The sequence below is a fragment of the Balaenoptera ricei genome, chromosome 18 (assembly GCF_028023285.1).
Source record: "Balaenoptera ricei isolate mBalRic1 chromosome 18, mBalRic1.hap2, whole genome shotgun sequence".
NCBI classification, from domain to species: Eukaryota; Metazoa; Chordata; class Mammalia; order Artiodactyla; family Balaenopteridae; genus Balaenoptera; species Balaenoptera ricei.
The window spans coordinates 7,219,000-7,244,396 of NC_082656.1; the positions used below are offsets into that span (position 1 = coordinate 7,219,000).

General features: G+C 39.7%; 1 protein-coding gene and 1 long non-coding RNA gene across 11 annotated transcripts in view; both read right to left on the reverse strand.

The window, feature by feature from the left end:
• Window positions 1–986: 986 nt before the first annotated feature.
• Window positions 987–1,722, reverse strand: LOC132352631 (uncharacterized). Its single transcript, XR_009498817.1, has 2 exons — window positions 1,577–1,722; window positions 987–1,162 (listed from the first exon to the last, which is right to left on the reverse strand). It is a non-coding gene; the product is annotated as an uncharacterized LOC132352631 (long non-coding RNA).
• A 6,729-nt stretch (window positions 1,723–8,451) lies between these two features.
• Window positions 8,452–25,397, reverse strand: part of KATNAL1 (katanin catalytic subunit A1 like 1) — a 100,969-nt gene continuing 84,023 nt past the window's right edge. For 9 of the 10 annotated variants that reach the window (XM_059902842.1, XM_059902837.1, XM_059902838.1 and 6 more), the window contains 3 exons: window positions 14,973–15,099; window positions 9,428–13,561; window positions 8,452–8,825 (listed from right to left, as the gene is read on the reverse strand). In XM_059902842.1, coding sequence (XP_059758825.1) covers window positions 13,363–13,561; window positions 14,973–15,099 — 326 coding nt within the window. In that variant the 3' untranslated portion in view covers window positions 8,452–8,825; window positions 9,428–13,362. Of the gene's footprint in view, window positions 8,826–9,427; window positions 13,562–14,972; window positions 15,100–15,576; window positions 15,680–25,397 lie in introns of those variants that run through there. The other variant, XM_059902845.1, reaches the window with a different exon arrangement.

Sequence of the window (25,397 nt, forward strand, 5' to 3'; positions counted from 1 at the left end):
GCTCTCACAAGCATTTGGCAAAACACTTCTGTGTACATGGGTCTACCATGACCGCTAGGGAAGCCACGCCAATGCGGGGGTGACTGCAGAATCTCACCTTTGCTGAGAGGCTGAAAGCAGTGTGGGTACCGCCTAGATACAGCTCAGGCAGTGTGTGTCAGGGAATGAAAGGGTACTGGGACACTTTGGTCTATTTCTGGTGTCCTAAGATTTCTGTTACATCACAATAAAAGTGTCGGAGCAAACTCTAGCTCAGGGAAGAGAGGGGTCCCTAATTACGGCAGATCCAAAGCAGCCATTCCCCCCTTGAGTCCAAATGGCGCACTGCCAAGCAAACAGACCCCATGCGCTCTGAGCACAGGGTCAGGAGTCTTCCTCACCACTGCATCTACGTATCTGAGAGGGACTGACAAAGAGCCAGGCTAGGCATCCAGAGCTGCTTCATTTGCAGGAACAAACAAAACCCATATTAAATAAAAAGAGCTAACCAGTGATGTGCTGTCAACTGGCTCCGCAAGGGGGCGTGTGGAGGAGGAATCCTCACTTGCGCTGTTCGCCGATTTCCACGGTGTAAATACTCTCACCATAGCCAATTTCAGGCTATCAACAGGTTGAAAGACTTGCAACATTTTAAAATATTCAACAATTGGCTCCGAGGGACATTCATGGTGGCTCAGTGGTTAAGAATCCACCTGCCAATGCAGGGAACACGGGTTCGAGCCCTGGTTCGGGAAGATCCCACAGGCTGTGGAGCAACTAAGCCCGCGCACCGCAACTACTGAGCCTGCGCTCTAGAGCCCACCAGCCACAACTACTGAGCCCGCACGCCTAGAGCCCGTGCTCTGCAGCAAGAGAAGCCACGGCAATGAGAAGCCCGCGCCCCGCAGCAAAGAGTAGCCGCCGCTCTCCGCAACTAGAGAAAACCCGTGTGCAGCAACGAAGACCCAACGCAGCCAAAGGAAAAAAAAACAAAACAAAACAACTTAAAAAAAAAATTGGCTCTGAGAAAGCCTGTGGGGAGCCAGCTCGAGCAGACGGGTGCGGCTCACATTTATTGAGGGTTTATTATGGGGCCAGAAACTGACAAGCACTTTATATTTCAAGTATCTCATTTCATCTTCCCAGCAGTCCTGTAGGGAAGGTCCATCATCATCATCTCCATCTGAAGGTGAGAAAACAGAGGCACAGAGAGGATGAGCAACTTGCCCTGTGTCACCCAGCTGGGAAGCGGCAGAGCTGGGGCTGGAATCCCGGTTCTGGCTCCCGAGCTGAAGTTCTCCCAACCCCACAGTGCTCGCCTGGGACAGATCCTTGTTCCCAAAACAACAGATCTCTAGCCAAAGGGCCGGGATGGTGCGATGACCAGAGTATGCACGGCCCAAATAAGACCAGACATTTGCAGTTCATGCCAACCTCCCTCACCCAGTCACAGAACACACGGAGATTGCTTCCCTCTGAAAACTCAGCCTCCTCCTTTCTCGATTCTTCCTTCCGGTCTGACTCTCACCCCTTTGCACTTCCCTGTCAGGAACGAGAGCCTCTGTCCTGCTCTCCGTCCCCCGACAAGCCCACTCACATTTAGCTGAGCAGCTCTATCCCTCCATGAACAAGGACAGGTGGGCAAGCGCCGTCCTCCTCGGGAGCGACAGCTACCTGCACGTCCCCCCAACCAGGACAGGAGCCAACGTTCCCAGTACAGGAAGCAGCGAGCGCAGCGCCCGGGGCATGCTTTCCACACGCGGTGGAGGAACCGTGGTGGACGCGGCCCAGGGATCACTGATAAATGAAGAGGAAGAAATGGACAGTGATAGATTCATATCATATCCAGAAGTCAGGAATTATTCCAAGTCTGACGAGAAATGAAAACTCAGGACGGGAATTAAACTTGTCCTAAGTCATTTAAGGACCATCACCTCCAGACTGAGAAGAATCAGGAAAACAATCAGTGGGACTGACTGAGAACTGGAATTTATGGGCATATGAGGGTCAGGGTGGCCGGCGGAGGGAAGACTCCCAGGCCCTGATCACGAGGATTTGTTTCCATTGTTCTGTCACTTTGTTGCCGAAAACAGTGAGTTTCTTATTAGAAACTCTAATATGTGCAATTTAAACTTGAAACAATTTTCCCTATTTAAATATCTTCCACATTGCAATTATTCAAAAAATATTGATCATTCACAATGCAAATTATGAAACACATATATGCCTGTGTAATACATTATGAAGCTAATTCACAAAGACAGATTTTAGAGATCTTGAGCAAATTCATCTTAAGAGGAACCCATTTTGTGTTCCAGCTATTACCACGTTTAGGTTAGATTCTCCTCAGCAGTGGAACTGTAGTCATTCACATTATAATGTGCACACAAGTGTTCTTTAGAATAAAATAAAATGTAAACTCATGGTGATAAAAAAATAATAATAAAAATCTTCCAAATGAAGAGGTTCAGTGGGTTTTGAAACTATTCATACAAAATGTAACCTTCCAATTAATTTGCAAGAACTGACTGACACCAGGGAAGATGCAAATTTAACAGCCAAAGTTAAATGAAAAGTTCTGCATAATTAGTGGCTGTGATTAAAAAATGAAGCTCATGATTTATAACTGCAGCCAATGATTTATTTCTTCCACCTGGATCTACACACTTTTGTCAGGTAACTTTTTCATCTACAAAAGTCATTAAAACTAAGCACTAAAATTAACTAAATCGCTGTACCTAGTTAGTCTAGCCCAAGGTTTTTTTTAAAAAAGTGAACCATATTTAATCTCATGGTTCTCGATACAAATATTATTCATGATTTTTGGAGGGCATTTTATGCCAATAAAATTATTTTTCATGTTTTCATATTTACAGTACTTAAATTTTCTAATTTTGTGCATATTTTTATAAATTACAAATATTCTGTAGATTATCAATATAGTAAATATATTGTAATATGGTGTAAACTATCGTGTAAAACTCACAAACATCTTCCTGATGGAGAGGCATCGTCACAGGAGTTTGTAGAGCGCTGTCCCAGGCCACACGAAATGACCAGCACAACCCTGCCCTACAAGGCACATGCAATGAGGTCAAGAGCCACGACTGACTTTCAGGCCGAGGGCTTTTAGGAGGCAGAAGTAAGGGCAACCACTGACTGGATTTCTATAAATACTGCTCCTTAAAAACCACCTTAATAAATTTGTAAGCATATTTCTTTTGTAAAGTAAAATAATTATCATATAAAAGCAAAAGATAAAAGTCTCCCTTCCTGCAAGAGGTTTTTCATTTTAGTTTGAATAAAGAAAAATTCAGGTGCTAAATTTCAAAAGGAATTCATCTATTATAAAAGATTTTTCTAAAATATTAAAAGTTCATTTATAGTACAAACTAATAAAATATATAAGAAACTGGTATACTTTGAAAAGCACAGAAAAGATGTTTTCATTGTTCAATAATCCCACACTAAAAAAAAATCAGGGGGAAAATGAGAGCTGTCATTAAGAATAGGAACTAAAGAGGTTGTTTCTTATGATAAGCAAATATGTATTTCATACCATTCCCTAATGAGAACCTAGGAAAATGGTGCTTTTCTTTTACCATGAATATTTCTGGATGCAGTTTCTAGCTGCCTTGAGCAAAGTCCATTCTTATGTTGCTATGTTTCTGCAAATCTCTTCCAGAGCCGCTGTGCTGGATGACATTTTGTCCAATTAGTTGTCAGCATATTTCCTTTTACCTTCACTGCAATAACCTTACTTTTTCTAAGAAGATTTCACACCATCAACCCGTTCATTTAAAACTATACAAAAAACTGTTCTCAAAGACCCACTGCTAGGCAACAGAAACCTGTGAACTAAATCTCAGGTGAAAAACAGTTCTCTTCGAAGAGAGATGAGAACAATTACGGTCATTTCACAGTAAATTATTAATTTAATCCAGAATACAATATCATCTTGTTAAATTTCTAAATAGAGGTCAAAACAAAAAAGACAACCTACAAGGACTTAAGCATTTTTATGAGTGTGTACATGTATATCTGAATACGTACAAACATGTATACACGATCAGCACACGACAGATCCCTGATGAACAGCTAATTCGGTTTGCTGTGTTTGATCAACGCATGTCTGTCCCCTGTGCTACAACTCCGGGAGACGGCACAGAATGTCGGTGCGCTGGGTTTTCAAGAGAGCACTGTTATTACCAGGTCTTCACAGAGACGTGCTTTGAAGAGACACAAACGAAGCCAGTTCTTACAGTAAAGGCAGAATAACTTGTACTAAATTCAGAACTAGCTTAGATTTTGAAACATGGGCTCTGCATTGTAAACCAAACTAAAACATTTCACACACATTTATCTTTGAGGAAAAAAAGTTTGATTCGGGAAAAGGCTTTTAAAAGCTTACAGATTTCATGAGAAGGGTTTCCTAAGGCCTTAGAAACCAAGTTGTTCTTAAAAAATAACTTCTATGACTTAAGTACAAATGAATCATAAACTTATGGATTGAATTCACCTTGAAATACACAAGGGTTTAAAACTTAAAGGAAATATGCTTGGTAAAGTATGTTTGAGAAATGTTATAAAATATATTTCAGAAAGTTTGAAAAATAGCTGGAGGTATTTTACAAATCCCAAATGAATCTTGATTCACCCATCTCTAATTACAACACTAATTACTAACACTATAGTTTAGGATTTATGTTATGGAATACAGTAGTCATACCATGATTAGTTATTTGTTGAAAGAAGTTATTTAAGATGTGCTGATTGAAAGCATTTTGAATGTTCAGAGCTAAACTCGGCTCTGGGGTAGTTCTTCAAATACGGACACTGAAGCCAGGGCAAGTACACGGGGCTGCTCTCCTGGTAACTGATGGCGACCATACGTACAGCTGAGGACTTTGGAGCTGCCGCCCTCTGTGCAGAACACGGTCAGGAATCTTATTAGTAAAAATAAACGACTGAGCTCTATATCACTTAAGTTGGTGATTTAAATATGATTCATGGAAACTCTTAGAATGATCAGTTCATTTCATAAAACCGGCCCTGAAGAAGAAACAGCTGTATATTGACACTCCGATATAACGTAGGGCAACAATATTCCCAAAGTCATGTCAATCCCACAACAGAAGCCATTATTTTTTCCTATTATTATAAACATAAATACTGTAACAGAATATATCACTGTAGTCTGCCCAGAAGTCTCCTGGTAAAAAAAGCGTTACAGGAAAGGAACGGTAAAACGGTGATTAATAACCTCAGAAAAATGGGTGAATGTTAACATATTTATTTCAAGAATTGAGTACTTTTGCATTTAACGTTGTTGAAAGTAACCTTGGAATATGGCAAAGGACTAGGCTCTGGAACTAGACTGACTTAGGTTCCATTCCTTCTTCTACTTCTTAGGAGCCAAATGACTAGAGCAAATCACTCTATAAGCCTCAGTTTCTTCTTCTGCAACAAGAGCATAATAGTAAATACATCTTAGAACTAATGTGTGGATTTAATAAAGCAATAAAAGTACAGTATCTTGCATAGAGTAAACATTATAAATGTTAGCGCCAGTCCTATGATGTTAATTTATCTGATACTTCTTAACTATCATCAACTTAGGTGAACAGTCTGTATTGGCACCATGCTGCAGAGGCTTTAAGGTCCTTAATAAATGTTCCCCTGTCTGGCTTGCTTTCTTTATACCTTACCTGCATATTTGTTAAGATCAGAAATAGATGCAAGTCCCATTTCCCAGTTCAGAATGTGATCTTGAACACAGATCTTAAAATCTCCCTGGGCACAGTTCCTTTACCTGTGACACGAGGGGACTGGACCAAGTCATTTGCTCCCAGGTTCGGGTCTGCTGGGCCAGGAGCAGCTGAACGCGGTGATACCCAGGCAGACAGGGAGGAAAGCACGGTGCACCAGTCTCCTGAATCTGAGCCTGGGTTGATGCAATCAGCCAGGTGAGACTTGAGCCCACCCTGCCTTTCCACCCATCCATTTGCAAGGCAGCTGCTGCCGCTGGCCAGGCAACGCTTCCATCTTGCCTCGCCGTTTCCACCTGAACTCCTGGCCCAGAGCAGGCCCCCTAGCACTCCAGTGTGTTCTGCCGTCAGCCACCTCAAGGCGGCACTGGCCATACACCTGGAGAAAGTAGGAAGGACGGAAGGGAAGGCCCGAGCCACACATGTGTCCTACTTTTGTCCTTAATTAATTTTGTACCTCATTCTTTTTCTTCATATCCTTTAAGAGATCAAAACCTCAATGGTGACAGCAAGAAAAAAAGTGGAGGCATGGAATTAAATTGTTGCTAGGTGCCTTCCAGCTATAAATATTATACAACTACATGACAAAATAATGATGCATAAATATCTACTTCACACTTGGTCTACCTGGAACACTCTGGGAACTAAAGATAAAGCTAGAAAGGGCACAGATGGCCTAGATAAATGACACAAACACGAACGCTCAAGGAACAGACCTCCCTATCACTCCTCATCCCCAAATGGCTGTACTCCTAATTTACCTGCAATTCTAACACGCCTAACAACTGTTTCTTTTCATTAGGTTCACTGAAGACCACAGGTTGGAAACTGGAAGAGAAATAAAGGTTGACAGCCTGATAACAGAAGAGTAAAAATGCTATAGAAGCAAACACCAAAACTCAAAGACCACTGAGTGACAGGCAGAAAAGCCCTGCTGTCCCTCCACTAGCTGCTGAGGGTAGCACATCACAAGGAGAACTCTGAATCACAAAGAAAAGGTTACGTTCAAATTCTCTACTTTACAAAGTCAGAGAACAAGGGTGGTATCTTTTAGAAAGGTTTCAATAAAAACCAATTAAAAATAGATAAGCATATGAAAAGATGTTCAACATCATGTCATTAGAGAACTGAAAATTAAAACAGCAATGAGAACCCACGACACACCTATCAGCACGGCACCGTCGGAACCCTGACAACACCAAGTGCCGGTGAGGATGTGGAACGACGGGGCTCTCACTCATCACCGGTGGGAATGCAAACGGTGCGGCCACTCTGAAAGGCAGTCTGGCAGCTTCTCACAAAGCTAAACATACTCTTACCATACATTCCACCAACAGTACTCTTAAGTGTTTACTCAAATGAGTTGAAAACTTATGTCCAAACAAAACCCTGCGCAGGAATGTTTACAGCAGTTTTATTCATAAATGCTAAAACCTGGAAGCAACCAGAATGCCCTTCAGTAGGTGATGGATAAACAAACTGGCACATCCATGTAATGGAGTATTATTCCATGATGAAAAGAAATGAACTATCAAGCCACAAAAAGACAAGGAGGAACCGTAAATGCATATGGCTAAGTGCAAGAAGCCTGTCTAAAGAGGGTACATACTGCATGATCGCAGCTATATGACGTTCTGGAAAAGGCAAACTGTGGAGACAGTAGAGAGATCAGTGGGTGCCAGGGGTTAAGAGGAGGGGCAAAGATGAACAGGCACAGCAGGGAAGATTTTAGGCCAGTGAAACGATTCTGTACGACACTGCGATGGTGGATATGTGACACTATGCTTTTGTCAAAACCCAGTGAACTGTAATATAAACTATGAACTTTAGTAATAATCAATACTGACCCAACTAAAACAAGCAGATCACACTAAAGCGAGATACTGATAAAAGGGGAAATAGCGGGCGGGGGAGAAGTATATGAGAACTTTCCTCATATACAGGTTAATTTTTCTGTAAACATAAAATTGCTCAAAAAATAAAGCCTGTGAACTAAAAAAAAAATAGTTTTGGAGAATTCATAACATAAAGACACAGTCATGTGGCGCAGATGTAGAGAACGGACTTGAGGACACAGGGAGGGGAAAGGGTAAGCTGGGACGAAGTGAGAGAGTGGCATGGACATATATACACTACCAAATGTAAAATAGATAGCTAATGGGAAGCAGCCGCATAGCACAGGGAGATCAGCTCGGTGCTTTGTGACCACCTAGAGGGGTGGGAGGGAGACGCAAGAGGGAGGAGATATGGGGATATATGTATATATATAGCTGATTCACTTTGTTATATAGCAGAAACTAACACAACATTGTAAAGCAATTATACTCCAATAAAGATGTTAAAAAAAAATGGAAACAGGAAAGAAAAAAAAAAAACACAGTCACGTGGAAAATTCACCTTATGGAACATCCACTTTGCAATGGTGCTACACAAATACGTGTATTTGTTAAACCAGTTAGAATTAATTGAAAAGCCATTCTTATCTTACCCGCATCATCAATTATGAAATTATTAGCATAATGCACGGCAAACACAGAATGTCAGGTTCACAATATGTGATTTTATAAGAACGAAAACTCCGGAAAAAGTCATCCCTTACTAGTGAGGGATTTGTTACTCCCACTGGCGGCAATAAGTGGACCAGCGACTGTAGATCAAATATGAACCACAAAGAAAACACCGACAAGCCACACTCTAGAAATTTATTACCAAACTACAACCTATGCACAGACACAGCTAAGCTCATGAAGCTAGTGATGTAGCCGCACAAAAGGTAAGGAAAAGCACATTTAATAAATACAATTTGGAAACGTCTTTTTCTTTAAACTAGGTTCAAAATACTGGGAGACAGACACTGAAACAAAAATCTTAACGAAACACTTACAGCACATAGTGATCTCGCTGGACACCGAGTCCGCACAGTGTTAACCGAAGGCGACGCCTGCTGCCCTGCTGCCGTGTGAACACACATGTCACGTGTCCACCTCTGTGTGTCTCCATGAAGTACTTAGGTCCTTGTACAGGAACAGTGAGGTCCCGAGTCTTTTAATGCTGTCACATGAGTCTGTATTTATGGAGCTATGAGAAAACGGGAGGACGTGTGTTGTGTTTGAAACCACTCCTTGACACGAGGCACACGGAGGGATGAAGCCGTCCCAACAACGAGGGCAAGCCTCTCCCAGACATGCTGTAGAGGCTTCACTTGGAATATATGGCTTTCCCAGAGGAGGAACAACAAATATTTCCAAGGGAAATTTCAGTGTTAAAAAAAGTGAGTGAGAGAGGAGAGAGAAGGAAGTGCTTAGACGAACACATAGGTACGATAGATGACGAACTGAATTTCAATATGGTTTCAATTCATTCGCACCTAAAACTAAGCCTGTTTGACTGAGGTAGACTCTGGAAATAACACGTGCAAAGATTCAGGTTTTCCAAAGGGCAATATTTAGTCATTTCAGAGGTTGTAAAACAAAAGTGCATTTTATAATTTTGAACATAAAATCAAATGGGAGTCCTAGGAGGAAAACCTCCACGTTAATTCCCTACCAAATTTCCATATGTACAGAAACCTACACACTGCTGGTGACAAAGCAGAATCTAGGTTATTTCTATACATATAAAATAAAATCAATCAACAAAGGAGAAAGGTAAAATAAAAAGAATAAATTTGATGACGTTACCTTAATATTTTTCCTGTTTTTATTAACAAGTCATGTGGAAATTGAGAAATATTCCTAAAGTTAAAGAGTTGTCCGGAGCCAAAAAACCTAATAAAAATTCAAAGAATTATTGTTAATTTGTGAATGTTTAAAAACATATGTGTTATCTTAGGGACTTTATTTTTTAAATATTCATATAGTTTTCACAAGAGAAAACAATATTAAAAGCAAATGTCCTAAAAAATAAATAAGTACAAAAAGCCTAATTTAAAAGTATAAATAAGTAAACATAGTAATTATTACAGTTTTTAGCTTTTTCTGAAAAAAAAAATAATTAGCGGAGATAAGGATAAAACATTTGGGGTTTAAATATTTGTATTCCCCTAACACGCCTTCCAACTGTAATTCCTACCCTTTTCTATCGTGACAGATTCTTAGATTCACATAAATATTATGTACATCACAAATTAAGTGGTATGTAAAAACTACTACACAATCAAAACCATTATGGAACAGAAGATACAAAACAAATGTTAAAAGAAGGATTACTATTGTTTCTTCATATGGTTAAAGTGGCCCTTTCTTGGAAAAGGGCAGCAACTATCCTTAACATTTTATGCCTATCACACAGGAAATACCCTGAGGTGACTTATCATTCACAAGAGAAAAGGAGTGGGAATCTACTATTATGCCAAAAGATTCAATAATCAAGACAACACAGAAGGAGCCAAAGCCCACATGACAAGCAATACCTGCCTCATCCTTCACTTTACCTCAAGGTTGTTAGGGTCAGGAAAGTGAAACAGAACTGCATCAGCTGGTCTGTGATTCTCATCATGGATACGGCAGTGTATACAGAAACTTCCAAGGAGGGAATTCAAACAAACTCAAGCTGTTCAAAACCTACAGTATCAATACTTTCTGTTCAAAAGAGTCAGGCTACATGTAGCAAAGTGAAAGAGTGACACTTATATTGAAAATCTGGGCTGTATACACACATTTTTCCTGATGTAGATGTATGTTGTTTTACGGTAGATTCACCAGACACTTGCTTGCTCACTTTTTGAGTAATTAGTGATTTCAGCCTATTTTTGGACAGTCAAATATCACATCATAAAAACTGCAGTCTCTGGAGCCCAAACGAAACCCCCAGTTAGGCAGCTAGACCACAACATGTTACCTCTTCCAAGCTGTCTTGGCATTTTGGGAGGTAGAGGTCCAAGCCCAGAGTGTGTTTGGTCATTCTGGAATGCCCACACTGCTGCTGACTGAAGATAAAGTCTGTGATGCCATCGTCTATTTTCTACGTGGATTACTAGAAGGTTTCAGCCTACATTAGAGAGCCATTTGTCTGGCACATTCCATTGATATTAATTTCTTTTTAAAAATAAAGGAATTGTGCAAGCAAAATGTTTGAAATAAACATGTAACATGTTTACATGTTTGCCATAATTGCATGTGTATGTGTTTACAATAAACATGTAGCTTGGGAAATGACAAAAATTGTTCATGAAAATAGCCAAGATCTATAATAGTTCTGTTGTTCAAGCAAATGGATACCACTTCTAATTTTAAAGCAAATTTAAAGAGAGAAAAACTTTTAAATGTTATCTTTCCAAAGCAACACGCAGGTTACTGTGCCTTCCATTTATAAACTGAAATCGCTTCATTAGTTGGAGCCAGAAGCTACACGGTGTAATTACAGGAAGTGCCCAGTCGGTACTGCACTGCCTGGTCCAACTCTGTGGCCACAGAGCGCCCACCCAAGGGACAGGTACACGGTAAGCAACCAACATGATCCTACTAAAATGAAGGACTATCTGATCAGATATCTGCGAGACAGAAGTGTAGAAAACTTAGTCCCGACATCACTGTGTTGAAGAACCCCAAGCACTCAGGTTTTCAGATGAATTAAAGGAACCAAATCTTTCTAATTTGATAATACAACAGAAAAAATAAAATAAAACATAAAAATTCTCTCATTCTGGGTAAGGCAACACAGTCTTACAATAAAGACAATGTACATACCACGTGCAGGAAAGGTTGGACAGAACGCCCTAGGGATCTCCTCAGGATTCTTTAAGGGGTTAATACATACAAAGCATTCACCATCCACTGACAGAGCAAAATGAGAAACAAGGGAAATAAAAAAGCACACCGGACTGACTTAACACAGTAAAGATAAGCTCCTAGGAGGCTTGAGTCTCCAAGTACTGCTCAACTGATAGTTTTTAAAAAATCAAAATTACCGTGTCATTATGCATGAAGAATTCAGAAAAAAATTGAAATGTAAGCCAAGACAAATAACATGAAATCTAGAAAAATGGTCTGACTAATCAACTAAACTATGCAAACAAGTTTTGGCAATCAAAACACTAAGGTTTTAATGACTGCCCCTAGGACTTCAGGAAAAAAATAACTTACTGGATGGCAATAGTCTGCAAGATTATCTTAGTGGGATTATTTATTTCTTTATTTTAAAAGTTCATGAATAAAAGGAAAGTTCTCTCATTTCAACTTTTAAGATGAACTAAATCAATTAAAATAAAATCATGATATCTCATGATTTTAACTCTTATAAATCTATGCCTCAGAGGAAAGGGGGGTAATTTAAAGCATTAGATGAATACTGTGGTATATAGTTCTAAGTAGGGGGAAGAAATCTCTTAAGGAAGCTGTTAAGAGTTTATCTTTAACTGTCAAAAAAAGCTATATGTTATTTTTGGTTTTAAACTGTCCAAAATTGAAAATTCAGGATATCATCAAATACAAATTTTTTAAAGCTTGACTATTAAAGCAGAGGTTGCCCAATCAAAATAGGATAAATGCAATTTTTAAAAACTAACACTAGGCTACTCTACTTGTGACTAGATACATGGCCTCTCCTTTTCTGGCCTCCTTCTACAGTCTAATTCCTGCTGAAAAGAATGGGCATGTCATATTTCTAACCTAATCTTAGCGTGCGTACAAGCACTCAACCTAGACAAGGAATGATTCCTAAATGTTCGTTGTTCATTATGCACGATGTTATTTTGTTAATAAACAAGGCTCGAAAACCATAAAGATTTTGCTTTGTTTGTTTTGCATTAGCCACAAGAGAGTGGACTTGTTTAGAATACCAAAGCATTTATTTAGAATATGAAAGGCAAATTCAGCAAAAAACAATGTTTGAGCTGAGAAAAATCAAGGGTTTATCTGTTGAACATATTGAAAGAAAAGTGAAAACAAACTCAGAAGTCTAGAATGAAAAAGAGCATCTTACGCAAACATGATGTTCTTTCCACCCTTCCAATATGAAATATTGCCAGCAAAAAAAATACTGAAGACCGGAGAAGCCACTTGGCAAAAGGATTCAAAAACCACAAAGCATGAGGCTATTCCCCCATAAAGCTCAATAAGTGATTAAATAGCTAGTAGAGGGAATGGTGAGGGAAAGGAAGGGAAAACTCAAACTATATAACAGACTCTAACAGTAGTAGGTGAATTCTAAAGGTTTAACTAGCAGATTCATTATTTAATCCAAAACCATAATTCTTAACAACAAATAATAGATCTGACACAAACCCAGTTTTGATGTTAAAAGCCAACAGATATAGGTCCCTCATGTTCAGAGCAAAGAATAGAAAAAACTAAAAAACAATGAACACTAGTGAGAAACAGAGCTCCTTCTACATTTTCTGTAAACAAGTTTCTACAATAGCACACTGGTCGCTTTCTTCAGCCCCCGATACTCTGGTTAGGGTGTGCAACTGTAATGCATGGATACGTGGATATCAGGCTCTCTATGTAAGCTTTTCTTACTTCTCAAGTATATGTATGTTCTTTGTGTTTTAAATTTTTTCTTTAAGAGAAAATCTCTCCAATGTAAAGTTCCAAACCTGTTTTTTTAAAAAATTGCTGGAATTTCTTCACATTTTATAAACAAAAATACCAGAAATGAAAGAGCTGACAGAAATTCAAGCAGATCCAAATTCAACCATCCACTTTTCATATTTCTCCAAGTCTGCAGCAGAGACAGACTTAGCAATTTTCTTAAGAGCCAATTCAAAGTCTCCTTTGGTAACAGGCATCTGAAGTTCCTCTTTAGAAAGTGCACGGATCTCTTCTGGACTTAGGCCATTGATTCGTCGTCTCATTGCCATTAAAGAGGCATCCCTAAAAATATACCAAAATCAGTGAATACTTATTGTTGCAAATTTTTTAAACATACTCAATTATGATAATGTTAAGGGAAAACATTCAAAAGATCATTTTATATGTTTTTACCATGCTGCTCACAATTTTCCACTTCAGAGACATCCTGAGGGCTCAGGAAAAGGTTAAAACAGGATGCAAAGGACTTAAACATAAAAAGTACTGTAATGAATCCTAAAAGTCTAGGTTGGGCTCAGATGGTACTGAATTTTCTTTTCCCCACTTGCTCCTCAAAGACAGCCCAGAAGTCTAGGAAACTGAAGGAGAATTATGAAATACTGAATTGCATACTTGGAAATAAACATACGGCTAACATTAAGATAACTCAAATATTATACCAGTTTGTCTACAACCTAATTAGAGGAGGTAAAGCCAGGAATCTCTCTCTCTCTGGAGCATGAATATATCTAAATATAGTGGATGTGGAATTCCCTACATGGAATATTTGTGGGCAAGTGAAGAGAGAAAATCTGGCTTCTCTGGGTCCTATTTTCAGCTCATTCTGATCACTTGTAAATAATTACGCAGGTTAGGAAGAAGTGTACAACTAGTGCTCACGAAAAAGCTATTAGGCAGCCAAGCCAACCAAAACTTCAGATTTTTATACATTTTACTATGGTAATAGTAGAAGCTATTGTGAGCTTATTGAGTGCCACTAAACTTACACGAGTATAGGACAAATACTCGTAGAAAAAATGAGTAACACAGATGTTATGGTTTTAAAGAAAGGTTACTGATGTCAATTTAAGTATTGTTAGGGAAGGTAAGTACTAAAAACAAATCCTCTTCACTGAGTGATGTGAATTGTCTAAAAGTTATGATGTCACTAAATTGAAACGGAAATTTACATACATATATCTATATCTATCTATCTATCTATCTATCTATATATATAATTGATCACCTTTGTTCATCTGCGTATAGTAAAATAATGCCAACCAAAACAAAATGATATTATTTTATGTTGATGCAGCTAGTCTCCAATTTAGGGCTAAATTAACCTTAGGTTGTCAAAGTCATTTATTACCAAGTTGGGCAAAACAATTTCTTAAAAATCAAAGGCTATAAAAGGTGAACTACAGTTGACCCTTGAACAACACGGGGGTTAGGGGTGCAGACCCTTGGCACAGTTGAAAATCCAGGAATAACTTATCGGCAGCCCTCTGAACGAGCAATTCCTCCTTACCCACAATTCCAGATTCAACCAACCGCAGATCCTGTAGTACTACAGTATATATTTAGTGAAAAAAATCCACACAGTTCAAACCTTCATCGTTCAAGGGTCAACTGCACACTGACTTTAAGACAAGTCCTCCTGATAAATCCATAACTAATGTCTAACGTCACGGATCATTAAAAAAAAAAAAAATACCTGCAAACATTAGTTATATCAGCACCAGAATAGCCCTCAATCTTCTCTGCTATATCTTCCAGTTGAATATCAGGATCCAATTCAACCTCACGAAGATTGATTTTCAGAAGCTCAGTTCTTCCTTTTGCTGTTAGAAGATTTTTTTTGTTGTTATTATTAGACGTTTTACTTTACAAATCATTTTGATAAGAAATCACCTATTTAACATTCAGGAAAAGAAAGAGTCTAATGCAAAGAAAAGTCAACAACTGTGAGTCCACTAATATTACTAATTCACTGCATGACTAGTGGAATCATTTAACTTCCTGTGTGCCTTGGCTGTAATAACTAATAATTGAAACAAAACTCAGAGTTTTCCTAATAGATTGTGAAGATACTTGCTATGAGAACAAAGGGTCTGAGATCCTTTATGAAAAATAAAAACATTAGTATTCAAGCACCAGAAATGCTTTTGTAAAAAAAATATTTAGCCTAGCTTTATGAAACTAGATTGCATGGTGTGTAACTCCTGTGAGTTACTTTGCTCACCTTTTAGTGTGACATAGGAAAAGATTTCCAGAACTCTAATCAGTATTTTTTAAAAATCCAGTTTTCTTTTCCTAGCAATCAGCAATTGGCACAAAACGCTTATTAACATATTTTTTACTTGGAGAGCTGGCCCACAGACATTTGCTGTTCCAATATGATTGAAATGTGTATCGAGTAAGCTGAAACAAACAGAATTTTTTAATAACCAATCTTGCTTGCTGTTTCACCATCAGTTTTTGTGACAAATCTGCTTAATATAGCACACTAAGATAATGCAAAATTAGCTCGGATCCGGCTCTCTACGATTTCCTGATATACAAAATGAAATTTAATTTTCCCAATTTTTATTCTGAAAAATTTTAAATCTTCAGGTAAAAAAAAAAAATAGTGAACACTCATTAACCTTTTCTCTAGATTCACCAATTGTCAACATTTTGCCATTATCACTCCCTTGCCCTCTCCTCTCCTCCCCACTCTCATTTATGAACTGAGAGCTAGCTATAGGCCACACAACACTTTACCTTGAATTCTTCAGCATGTATCTCCTAAGAACAAAGGTATCCATACAATCATCACACTTAACAGGAAATTTAACACTGGTACATTAGTATCATCTAATACACAATCCAGATTAAAATGTACGCATTTGTCCCAGGCCTTTATTACTTTCTTAAAAACCATTACACATTACATTAAAGTTATTGTCTCTCTTTAGTCTTCTTCAAACAGTTCCCCAGTGTTACTTTGTTTTGTCTTTCATGACATTGACAATTCCCCCCCAAATGATCTTACAGAGTTAAGGCATTCCATCGAAGACCCCAACGGGTCTGTTTGTGGAACCTGACAGGCAGATATGAAAATGTTAATGGAAAGAACCAAGAATAACCAAGACACTCTGGACAATAACAAGGCAGGAGGAACTGCTCTACTACAAAGCAATAGGATTCAAATCTGTCTAACACTCTTGCAGAGAGAGACAAGCAGATCCGTGACACAGAATGGAGAGCCAAGGAGCAGAGCAGAGCCTATACTATGGACACCTGATTTGTGACGCAGGTGGTTCGGGGCAGTGGGAGAAAGGAGGGTCTTATCAATAAACGATGCCAGAACTGACTACTCACAGAGAAAAAATGGGACTGGGTCATCCTCACCATACATAAAAATCAGTGCCAGATATATTACTGATCTAAACATAAGGTGCAAAATTACAAGCATTTTAGAAGATAAAACAGGAATCTATCTTAATGACCTCAGAGTAAATATTCTTAAGATACATTAAAAAATCGACTACAAGGAAAAAGACGGATAAACTGACCACATTAAAATTAGGAATGCCTATTCATCAAAAGACACTGTAAAACAGTGAAAACACACAATCTACAGAGTTTGAGAAAATATTTACACCAGGTTTAACAAAAAACTTATATCTAGAATATTTAAGGACTTCCTACAAATCATTAAGAAAAAGTCAGACCACCTAATAGAAAAATGGACAAAAAACTTGAACAAATATATCACAAAATCAAAATGGCCAAACAATAAAGCAAAAGATGTTCAAATTCTTTAATAATATAGGAAATACAAATTAAACCGCAATAAGCACTGCACACGAAAAGACTGGTACGCATTTAAAAGTCTGACAATACCAAGTGATGGAGAAATGTGAAACAATGGGAACTCTCATACATTGCTGGGAGGAGTGTAAACTGAAGCAACCACTCTGGAAGACAGACTGGATTTATCCACTGACAAATGTTTCACTGATGAAACATGGTATGAAACAATGTATCCACTGATGTTTCAGCTATGCAACATGACCTAGCAATTCACTCCTAGCATGGAATGCTCCATCCTGGCCTAAAGAAACTTAGGCACTTGCACCATTATACATGTAGAAGAATGCTCATAGCAGTATAATAGCCTAAAACTGGAAATAATCATAACGTCCATCAAAAAATATGATGGATAATTGTGGCAGAATCACATAATGGATGTTATGGGCTGAACTGTGTCCCCTGCTAAATTCTTATGCTGAAGCTCTAACCTCTGATACCTCAGAATGTGACTGTATTTGGAGACAGGACCTTTAAAGAGGTAATTAAGGTAAAATGAGTCAGATGGGTGGGCCCTAATCCAATATGACTGGTATCTTTACAAGAAGACTAGGACACAGAGACACACAACATGAGGAAAGACCACATGAGGACATTAAAAGAAAATGGCCACCTACAAGCTAAGGAAAGAGGCCCTAGAAGGAAACCAATCCTGCCAACACCTTCATCTTGGACCTGTAGCCTACAGAACTGTGAGAAAATAAGCTTCCCTTGTTGAAGTCACCCAGTCTGTGGGTGTACTGTGTTATGGCAGCCCCAGCAAACTAATACAATGGAACAGCACACCGCCACAAACACGAGCTGCCTCTACAGGTCACAACATGGATGGATCTTAAAAACACACTGAGCAAAATATGCAAGATACAAATGAGCACAATTAACGTGATTCATTTATGTGAAGTTTAAAAGGAGGTAAAACTGCGTGTGGGGGGATACATGACTAGGTGATAAAGTTATAAGGAAAAACAATAAATTGTTTCCATAAAAGGAGTGACAGCGATCGCCAGCAGAGCAGGAAGGGCGCCGTGCTGGGAAGGAGCACACCCGGGGCGTCGGGGGTCTGGTGCTGGGAAGGAACACACCCGGGGCGTCGGGGGTCTGGTGCTGGGAAGGAGCACACCCGGGGCGTCGGGGGTCTGGTGCTGGGAAGGAACACACCCGGGGCATCGGGGGTCTGGTGCTGGGAAGGAGCACACCCGGGGCGTCGGGGGTCTGGTGCTGGGAAGGAGCACACCCGGGGCGTCGGGGGTCTGGTGCTGGGAAGGAACACACCCGGGGCGTCGGGGGTCTGGTGCTGGGAAGGAGCACACCCGGGGCGTCGGGGGTCTGGTGCTGGGAAGGAGCACACCCGGGGCGTCGGGGGTCTGGTGCTGGGAAGGAGCACACCCGGGGCGTCGGGGGTCTGGTGCTGGGAAGGAGCACACCCGGGGCGTCGGGGGTCTGGTGCTGGGAAGGAACACACCCGGGGCGTCGGGGGTCTGGTGCTGGGAAGGAACACACCCGGGGCGTCGGGGGTCTGGTGCTGGGAAGGAGCACACCCGGGGCGTCGGGGGTCTGGTGCTGGGAAGGAGCACACCCGGGGCGTCGGGGGTCTGGTGCTGGGAAGGAGCACACCCGGGGCGTCGGGGGTCTGGTGCTGGGAAGGAACATACCCGGGGCGTCGGGGGTCTGGTGCTGCCCCGCTTCCTGTCCTAGCAGATGGCTCGACGGTTGTTGGCTTTGCCAATTATTGGATAAATTGGACATTTTAACAGATTTTTCTGTATCTGAGTTATATTTCACTCACACACTCACACACACACACACACACTTGAAGTAAGACGGAGCAAAGCAACACAAAGAGCAGCCAGAGTGAAGAGAGAAGCAGCAAGCAGGCAGGACCTGCGTGTGACTAGGAAACTGTGACCTCCAGAATCCCTTCACCTCGGGCGCTCCCATCCTTGACCATCTTCAGCCACAGGTCCCCCCTGCAGTGAGCAGGGGTACCCACAGGCAGTGCGGGCCCAGGAAGTCCTCCGCCCAGGTGGTCGGCCAGAGGGCTGTGGGGAGAAAGACGGGGAAGGGAGGGAGCTCGCAGGGCCGCTGCTGCGCGAGGTGCTCGTGCCCCAGATGCCGCAGGGGAAGCTCCACGTTCAGCCCAAGAGCTCCACACACAGCAGGTGGACGGTAGTGAACGAACATCGCTTTGCTCTTTCAGTTCCCATGTTAGAACACCACTGTATCTGCAAATCAGAATGCTTTACTGTGGCCTGCCCTAAGAACTTAAAGCATCGAGTTTAATATAATGCATTCGCCCCCAGAAACAAAGTTCCTGACAGTCAACTTAAATGAACTTTGGAGCATAAACCTGCTCATAAGTGAGGGCCTGGTGGGACTGAAGCTTAGTAAGAAGCATTCTCCTCTTCCCTAGTAACTATGGTTTGGGAAAGATAACTTTTAACACTGGTTGTATCTATGATTTGTTAGAAGATTCTAAGCAGGATTTATCATCTCTATAAAACTGAATTAATGATATGTAATAAGCTTGTGAAAGGATTTAACGAGGGGTTAATGTGTTAACAACAGTATAAAGAACTGCCAATGCTACGTAACCAAGTTAATACACATTTGAAATTTAAATAAACACTGTTAGATGGATCACACAACTTCTTCTTGAGTACCGGAGGCAGTCCAGCACGGCAGATAAGGAGCGTGTGCTCTGGGGCCAGATGGCCGGGGCGCACATCCCTGCTCTGCTGCACCGGGCAGGATACCTAACTGCTCGGGGCCTCAGTTCCTCATAAGTAAAGATAAGAACAGAATCTGCCTCACAAGCCTGATGTGAGGGTTAAATGAGCTAATACACGTAAAGCCCGGTCCACAGGCAGCGCTCAGTAAATGGCGGTTGCCCCATCACACACACCACCTTCAGTCAATCAACAAACAGGATTAGAGGGAGACAGAGAATAGCCAGATCCCTTCTATTAAGGACCACCTGGGGGATAGATAACAGAGGAAACACCCAGGGGAGTGAAGTCCACACAGGGAGAGAGACCTGGGCAAAGAAGACTTCATAGAATTGGTATGCTTTCACGTCGACTTTGAAAAATCAATAAAATTTAAATACAAAGGAAGAGAGAGAACAATCTGGGAAATGAGAGCACCATAAATTATGACATGGAAGTAGGAAGAAGCACGAATGAAAAAAAAGGTAAGTAGAAAAGTACAACACAGTATTAAGAAATGCAAATAGACACAAATAGGATAGATAAGGTATGAACTTACAGTTTAAAAAAAATGTACTCTGACCCTGATGTGATAGGAAATAAGAATCACTCAGAGTCTAAGAGACTCTGTGATGCCTTGGTGGTTTAGGGAGGTTAGTCTAAAAGCAAAACATAACTAAATGAAGGGGGCTGGAGAAAGGAGTTCATTAGGCTGAGCAGTGGTTGCTGCCATAATTCAGATGCATAAAGTAAGAAGAGACTTGGTGTAAGGCCAAGCTCCACCTGTGCCTGTTATCTGACTTCTCCCATCTGTTGACTACGGCAGATTGTATTTACCAAGATGGTGCAAGAGCCCCTCCTCCCACACACGCTTCTACAATGTGGCCTTCCACTCCTCCACCCAGAGGTAGTCTGATTCCCCTCCTCCTGAAAATGGGTGGGCTTGTAAATGCTTCAACCCAGAGTACAGCAGAGGTGACACTGCGTGACCCCCAAGGCTAGGTCATAAGAAGCAGTGCACCTTCCACCTTTTCCAGTGGAACAATCACACCTGGGGCGCTGAGCTACCACGTATGAAATGTGACAAGCTGAGGCCACCATGCCTGAGGAAGCCCAGGCCACATGGAATAACCCCAAGTAACACAGCGGTGCTCCAGAAAGACAGCCCCCCCTGAGGCCCCAGGCCTCAGCCGCCAGGCATGTGAGTGAAGACACTCCAGATGATGCCAGGCTCCAGATGTGGAGTCACCCTCAGCCGCTGATCTTCCAGTTGTGACCCAGACATCGTGGAACAGACACAAACCATCCCTGTGGTGCCCTATCCGAATTCCTGATCCCAGAATCTGTGAGCAAAATAAGACTGTTTGGAATGGTATGTTAAACAGCAAGAGTAACTGATACACTGACTTTTCTTGCCATCAAGTTCTAATTGCCTCGCAATCTTAAAGAAATCTGCATATTTCTTCATGTAAATTACATAACTTACAATATGCCTTTTTGGGTGGCTTTCCTTGTTTTATCTATTTTCATTCTTATACTTCTTGCCTTTTCCAACTAAAAATTGCTTTTCATGGTTGCTTTTGTTCATAAAATGTCCTTCAATTTTTTTACTTTAATATAATCTACTTTTCTTTCCATTAATTTTACCCTAGATTTCCAAATCATTCTTTCAGTTCTCTCATCTTTCCAAATTTTCTTTATAGTTCTGTCTCTTCCAGACCCTTTTATCCCACCAGATGCTCCGGCCACAACAGCTGTCCATTCACTTTCAAGCAACCATGCCTTTGTTTCTGTGCTTCTCTATGGAAATTCAGCGAAAACGCAACTTCCTCCATGAAGTCTCCCCTAAGCACCTCAGTCAGAATTTACTATTCCACGTTTCCACCCCAAAAGTACTATGGGCAACTCCAGTATCACATGCTCCCTTGTTTCCCTGCAGTTAGGGTAGGTGTATGCCCCCTTCCAACCACACGGTGAGTTCTCTAAGGACAAGGATTGTACGCTTTATATTCCCACAGTACCTAATAAATGTCTTTCAGATAGCAAAGAGCTAAATAAACACCTGTTAAATTAATTAACACAGATAAAAGAAGTTAGAAAGGGTGGGGTTCTAATTATGATTATTTGTTTGGGAGCCCTTTAGCAGAAAGCAATTTCTCAAGTTCTATGGTCATGAGGTACACACATTCAGACTAGTAATGAGCAAAGAGAAGCACCTAAAAGTCATTACCTATAATGACTATTACCTTTACCATTACCTATAACATAACCTTTTCATAAAGGAAAACAAGTTTAGAAAAAATCCCAATAGTCAGCCAGGTCTATGTCCTTCTCCAATATTTCAAAGAAAGCTGAATTCCTACCTTTGTATCATAAAGTATATCTTTCTCCCCAACCCAAGCTTTCCTCAGCGGTTTATAAAATTCCTATCATCAATTATTTTTCTAACTATATTTTTTCTGTCTGTTATAGTGGATTAAAGTTCAAAGTACAAAAGCTCAAATGATGTCAATTCAAGCAGTAAAGCTTTTATTTTCCTCATCAGTATTAATTTTTTATTTATAATCATTGTGCACAATAGCAAAATTAAAAGATTTCATATAAATATACTAGGTGTCATACACATATTTTGTTTAGAAAGCAAGGAAGAAGAGAAAAAAGGGGGAAAGAGAAAGGGAAGAAATTTATTAAATCAGAAGTGATAATAAACCACTCAAATTTCAAATCTTCATGTGACTAATATAAGAGCAAGACAGACACTAAGGAGCTGCTTCTGGGAGGAGTAATATTTCAGGACAGTTTGAATCACTTCCATTATTGCTTTAAATAAGTTTATTATTTTGTAAGCTCAATTAGTAAGTTAAGCATTATTTTAAGAAAATTTTTTCTGTTTAAGTAATGATATTATTAGAATTAATAGAATATGTAGTAGCAGTCAGGAAAGACAATACGAGATGTAATCTGTGAACTAGAAATCTACCAATTATTTATATACACCCTTGAGATCTAGTTGCAAAAGTGAATAAGGAATATATTACAATAATTAAGTTTCAAAAGTCATAGGTGAGGCTATGACTTCTGGCCATCATTAAAAAAAAATGGTATCAGACTTATCCTTCTATGGTAAACAACTATTAAAATATAACAGGCAACTGTTTTCATGCATTAGCCAACAGATAGTAAAGAACTGCAAAGTGACTTTTTAAGTTCTGCCCATAATTTGAGTGCCTGCCAGAACAAATCTCAACACCGTTTAAAAGAAAACAACATAATCCAGACACTCTAAAATGTAGAGCATACAATAAAAATTACTGAATGTGTGAAGAAACAGAAAAATGTGACCCATAAACAAAAAATTTTTTAAATAGCAAATAGAAACAGATGTTCCACATGTTAGAATTAGCTGACAAAAACTATAAAGTAATATATCAATTACCTATTTCAGAACAGCATATTATACTAAAACTTAGTGGCTTAAAACAACAAGTTATTACCCGCATAGTTTCTGTGCATCAGGAGTTTGGGAGCAGTTTAGCTAGAAAATTCTAGTTTAGGATCTGTGATGGTTAATTTTATGTGTCAAAATGGTGCCCAGCCATAGTGCCCAGATATCTGTTCAAACATTATTCTAGATGTTTCTGTGAGGGTGTCTTTGGATGAGATTAATATGTAAGTTGCTGGACTCTTAGTACAGCAGACTGTGCTCCATAATGTGGGTGGGCCTCAATCTATCATCTGAAGGCCTGAACAGAACAAAAGAGGTCCCCAGAGCAAGAGGGAATTCTGTCAGCAGATGGCCTTCAGACAAAAAGGTTTAATCCTTTTTATGATCTAGCCTTGGAAGTCATATGGCATCACTTCTGCCATATTCTTTTCCTTAGAAGCAAATCACTAAGTCCAATCCATTTTCAAGAGGAGGGGAATTAAGCTCCACCTTTTGGAGAGAAACATCTCAAAGAATTAAAGGAAAATATACACAAAACCAATGATCAGATGAGGAATCCCAGTAAAGCAACAGAAACTATAAAAAAAAAAAAAACAGAAATGCTAGATTTGCAAAATGTCAATACATCTGAAATGAAAAATTCACTGGACAGGATTAAAAGCAGATTGGCGATGGCAGAAGAAAACAGTGTCAGTGAACATGAAGACAAGTGAACAGAAACTACCAACCTGAGGAATAGAAAGAAAAAAGATTGAAAAAAAATTTAACAGAGTCCCGGTGATCTGTGCAGCAATATCAGAAAGTCCAACACACATGCCGGATAAATAAAAGGAAAACCCCACAGAGGTACATCACAGTCAAACTGCTGAAAAACAATGATAAATAGAATATCTAAAAAGTCAACTGTAGAGGACAAACACTCAAGAAAATACCAGCTTGTTTTCTATAGTTAAACATATACTCACAGGTATTTATCCAAGAGAAATGAAAACATATGTCTACACAAAGAACTGAACATGAATGTTTATAGCAACTTTACTTATAACAGTCCCAAACTAGAAATCATCTAAATATCCATCAATAAGAGAATAGATAAATAATCTGTGCATGGTCATATAACAGAATACTACTCACCAATAAAAAACAACAACATCGATGAATCTCAAAATAATCATGCTGAGTGAAAAAAGCCAGTCACAAAATAATACCTACTGTATGATCCTATTTATGTGAAATTCAAAATAATCTATAGTGACAAAAATCAGATCAGTGGTTGCCTGAGGTGGGAAGTGTTTTGGGGAGAGAGGAATGGACTGCAAAGGGGCACAAGAAATCCTTTCAGGATGAAAGATATGCTCTGCATCTTGATTGTGGTATGTTTCATGGCTGTATGCAATTGTCAAACTCATCAAATTTTATGTGGATAAAGCTTATTATATATAAATTATTCCTCAATAAAGCTGAATTTAAAAAAATAACCAGAGGGAAAAAGATATATTACATACAATGATCGGAATGGCAGCTGACCTCACATGAAAAACACAATGGAGGCCAGAAGATTACAGAATGATATCTTTATAAGCACTGAGAGAAAAAAACCAAAACAAAAAACAAACAAAAAGCCCTCTTCCAACCCAGAATTATTTATCAGTCAAAAACAGCCTTCAGAAATAAGAGTGAAATAAAGACATTTCAGAAAACAAAAACTGAATTTGATGCTAGCAGACCTTAACTACTAAATGAAGTTCTTTAGACAAATGAGAGATGGACCCAGCTGGAAACTTGAACCTTAAAGAAGGAAAGCAGAGCAGTGGATGGTAAATATGTAGGTAAATAGAAAAGACTACTATTTGTGCTCCTCTTAATTTAAGTTTGAACTGACAATTTAAGCCCCATTATATGTTTGGATTTACAATGTATGCAGATGTAAAATACATGACAAAATAGCACAAAGGCTGGGGGAGGCAAATGGTTCTTACATTTTACATGAAGTGGTACAATATTAGCTCTACAGTGACTGTAATAAGTTACAGACGCATATTGTAAATCCCTAGAGTAACTGCTAAAAAATATACAGTTAAGTATAGCTAAAAGCCAATAAGGAAATTAAAATGGATACTAAAAAATAGTCGAC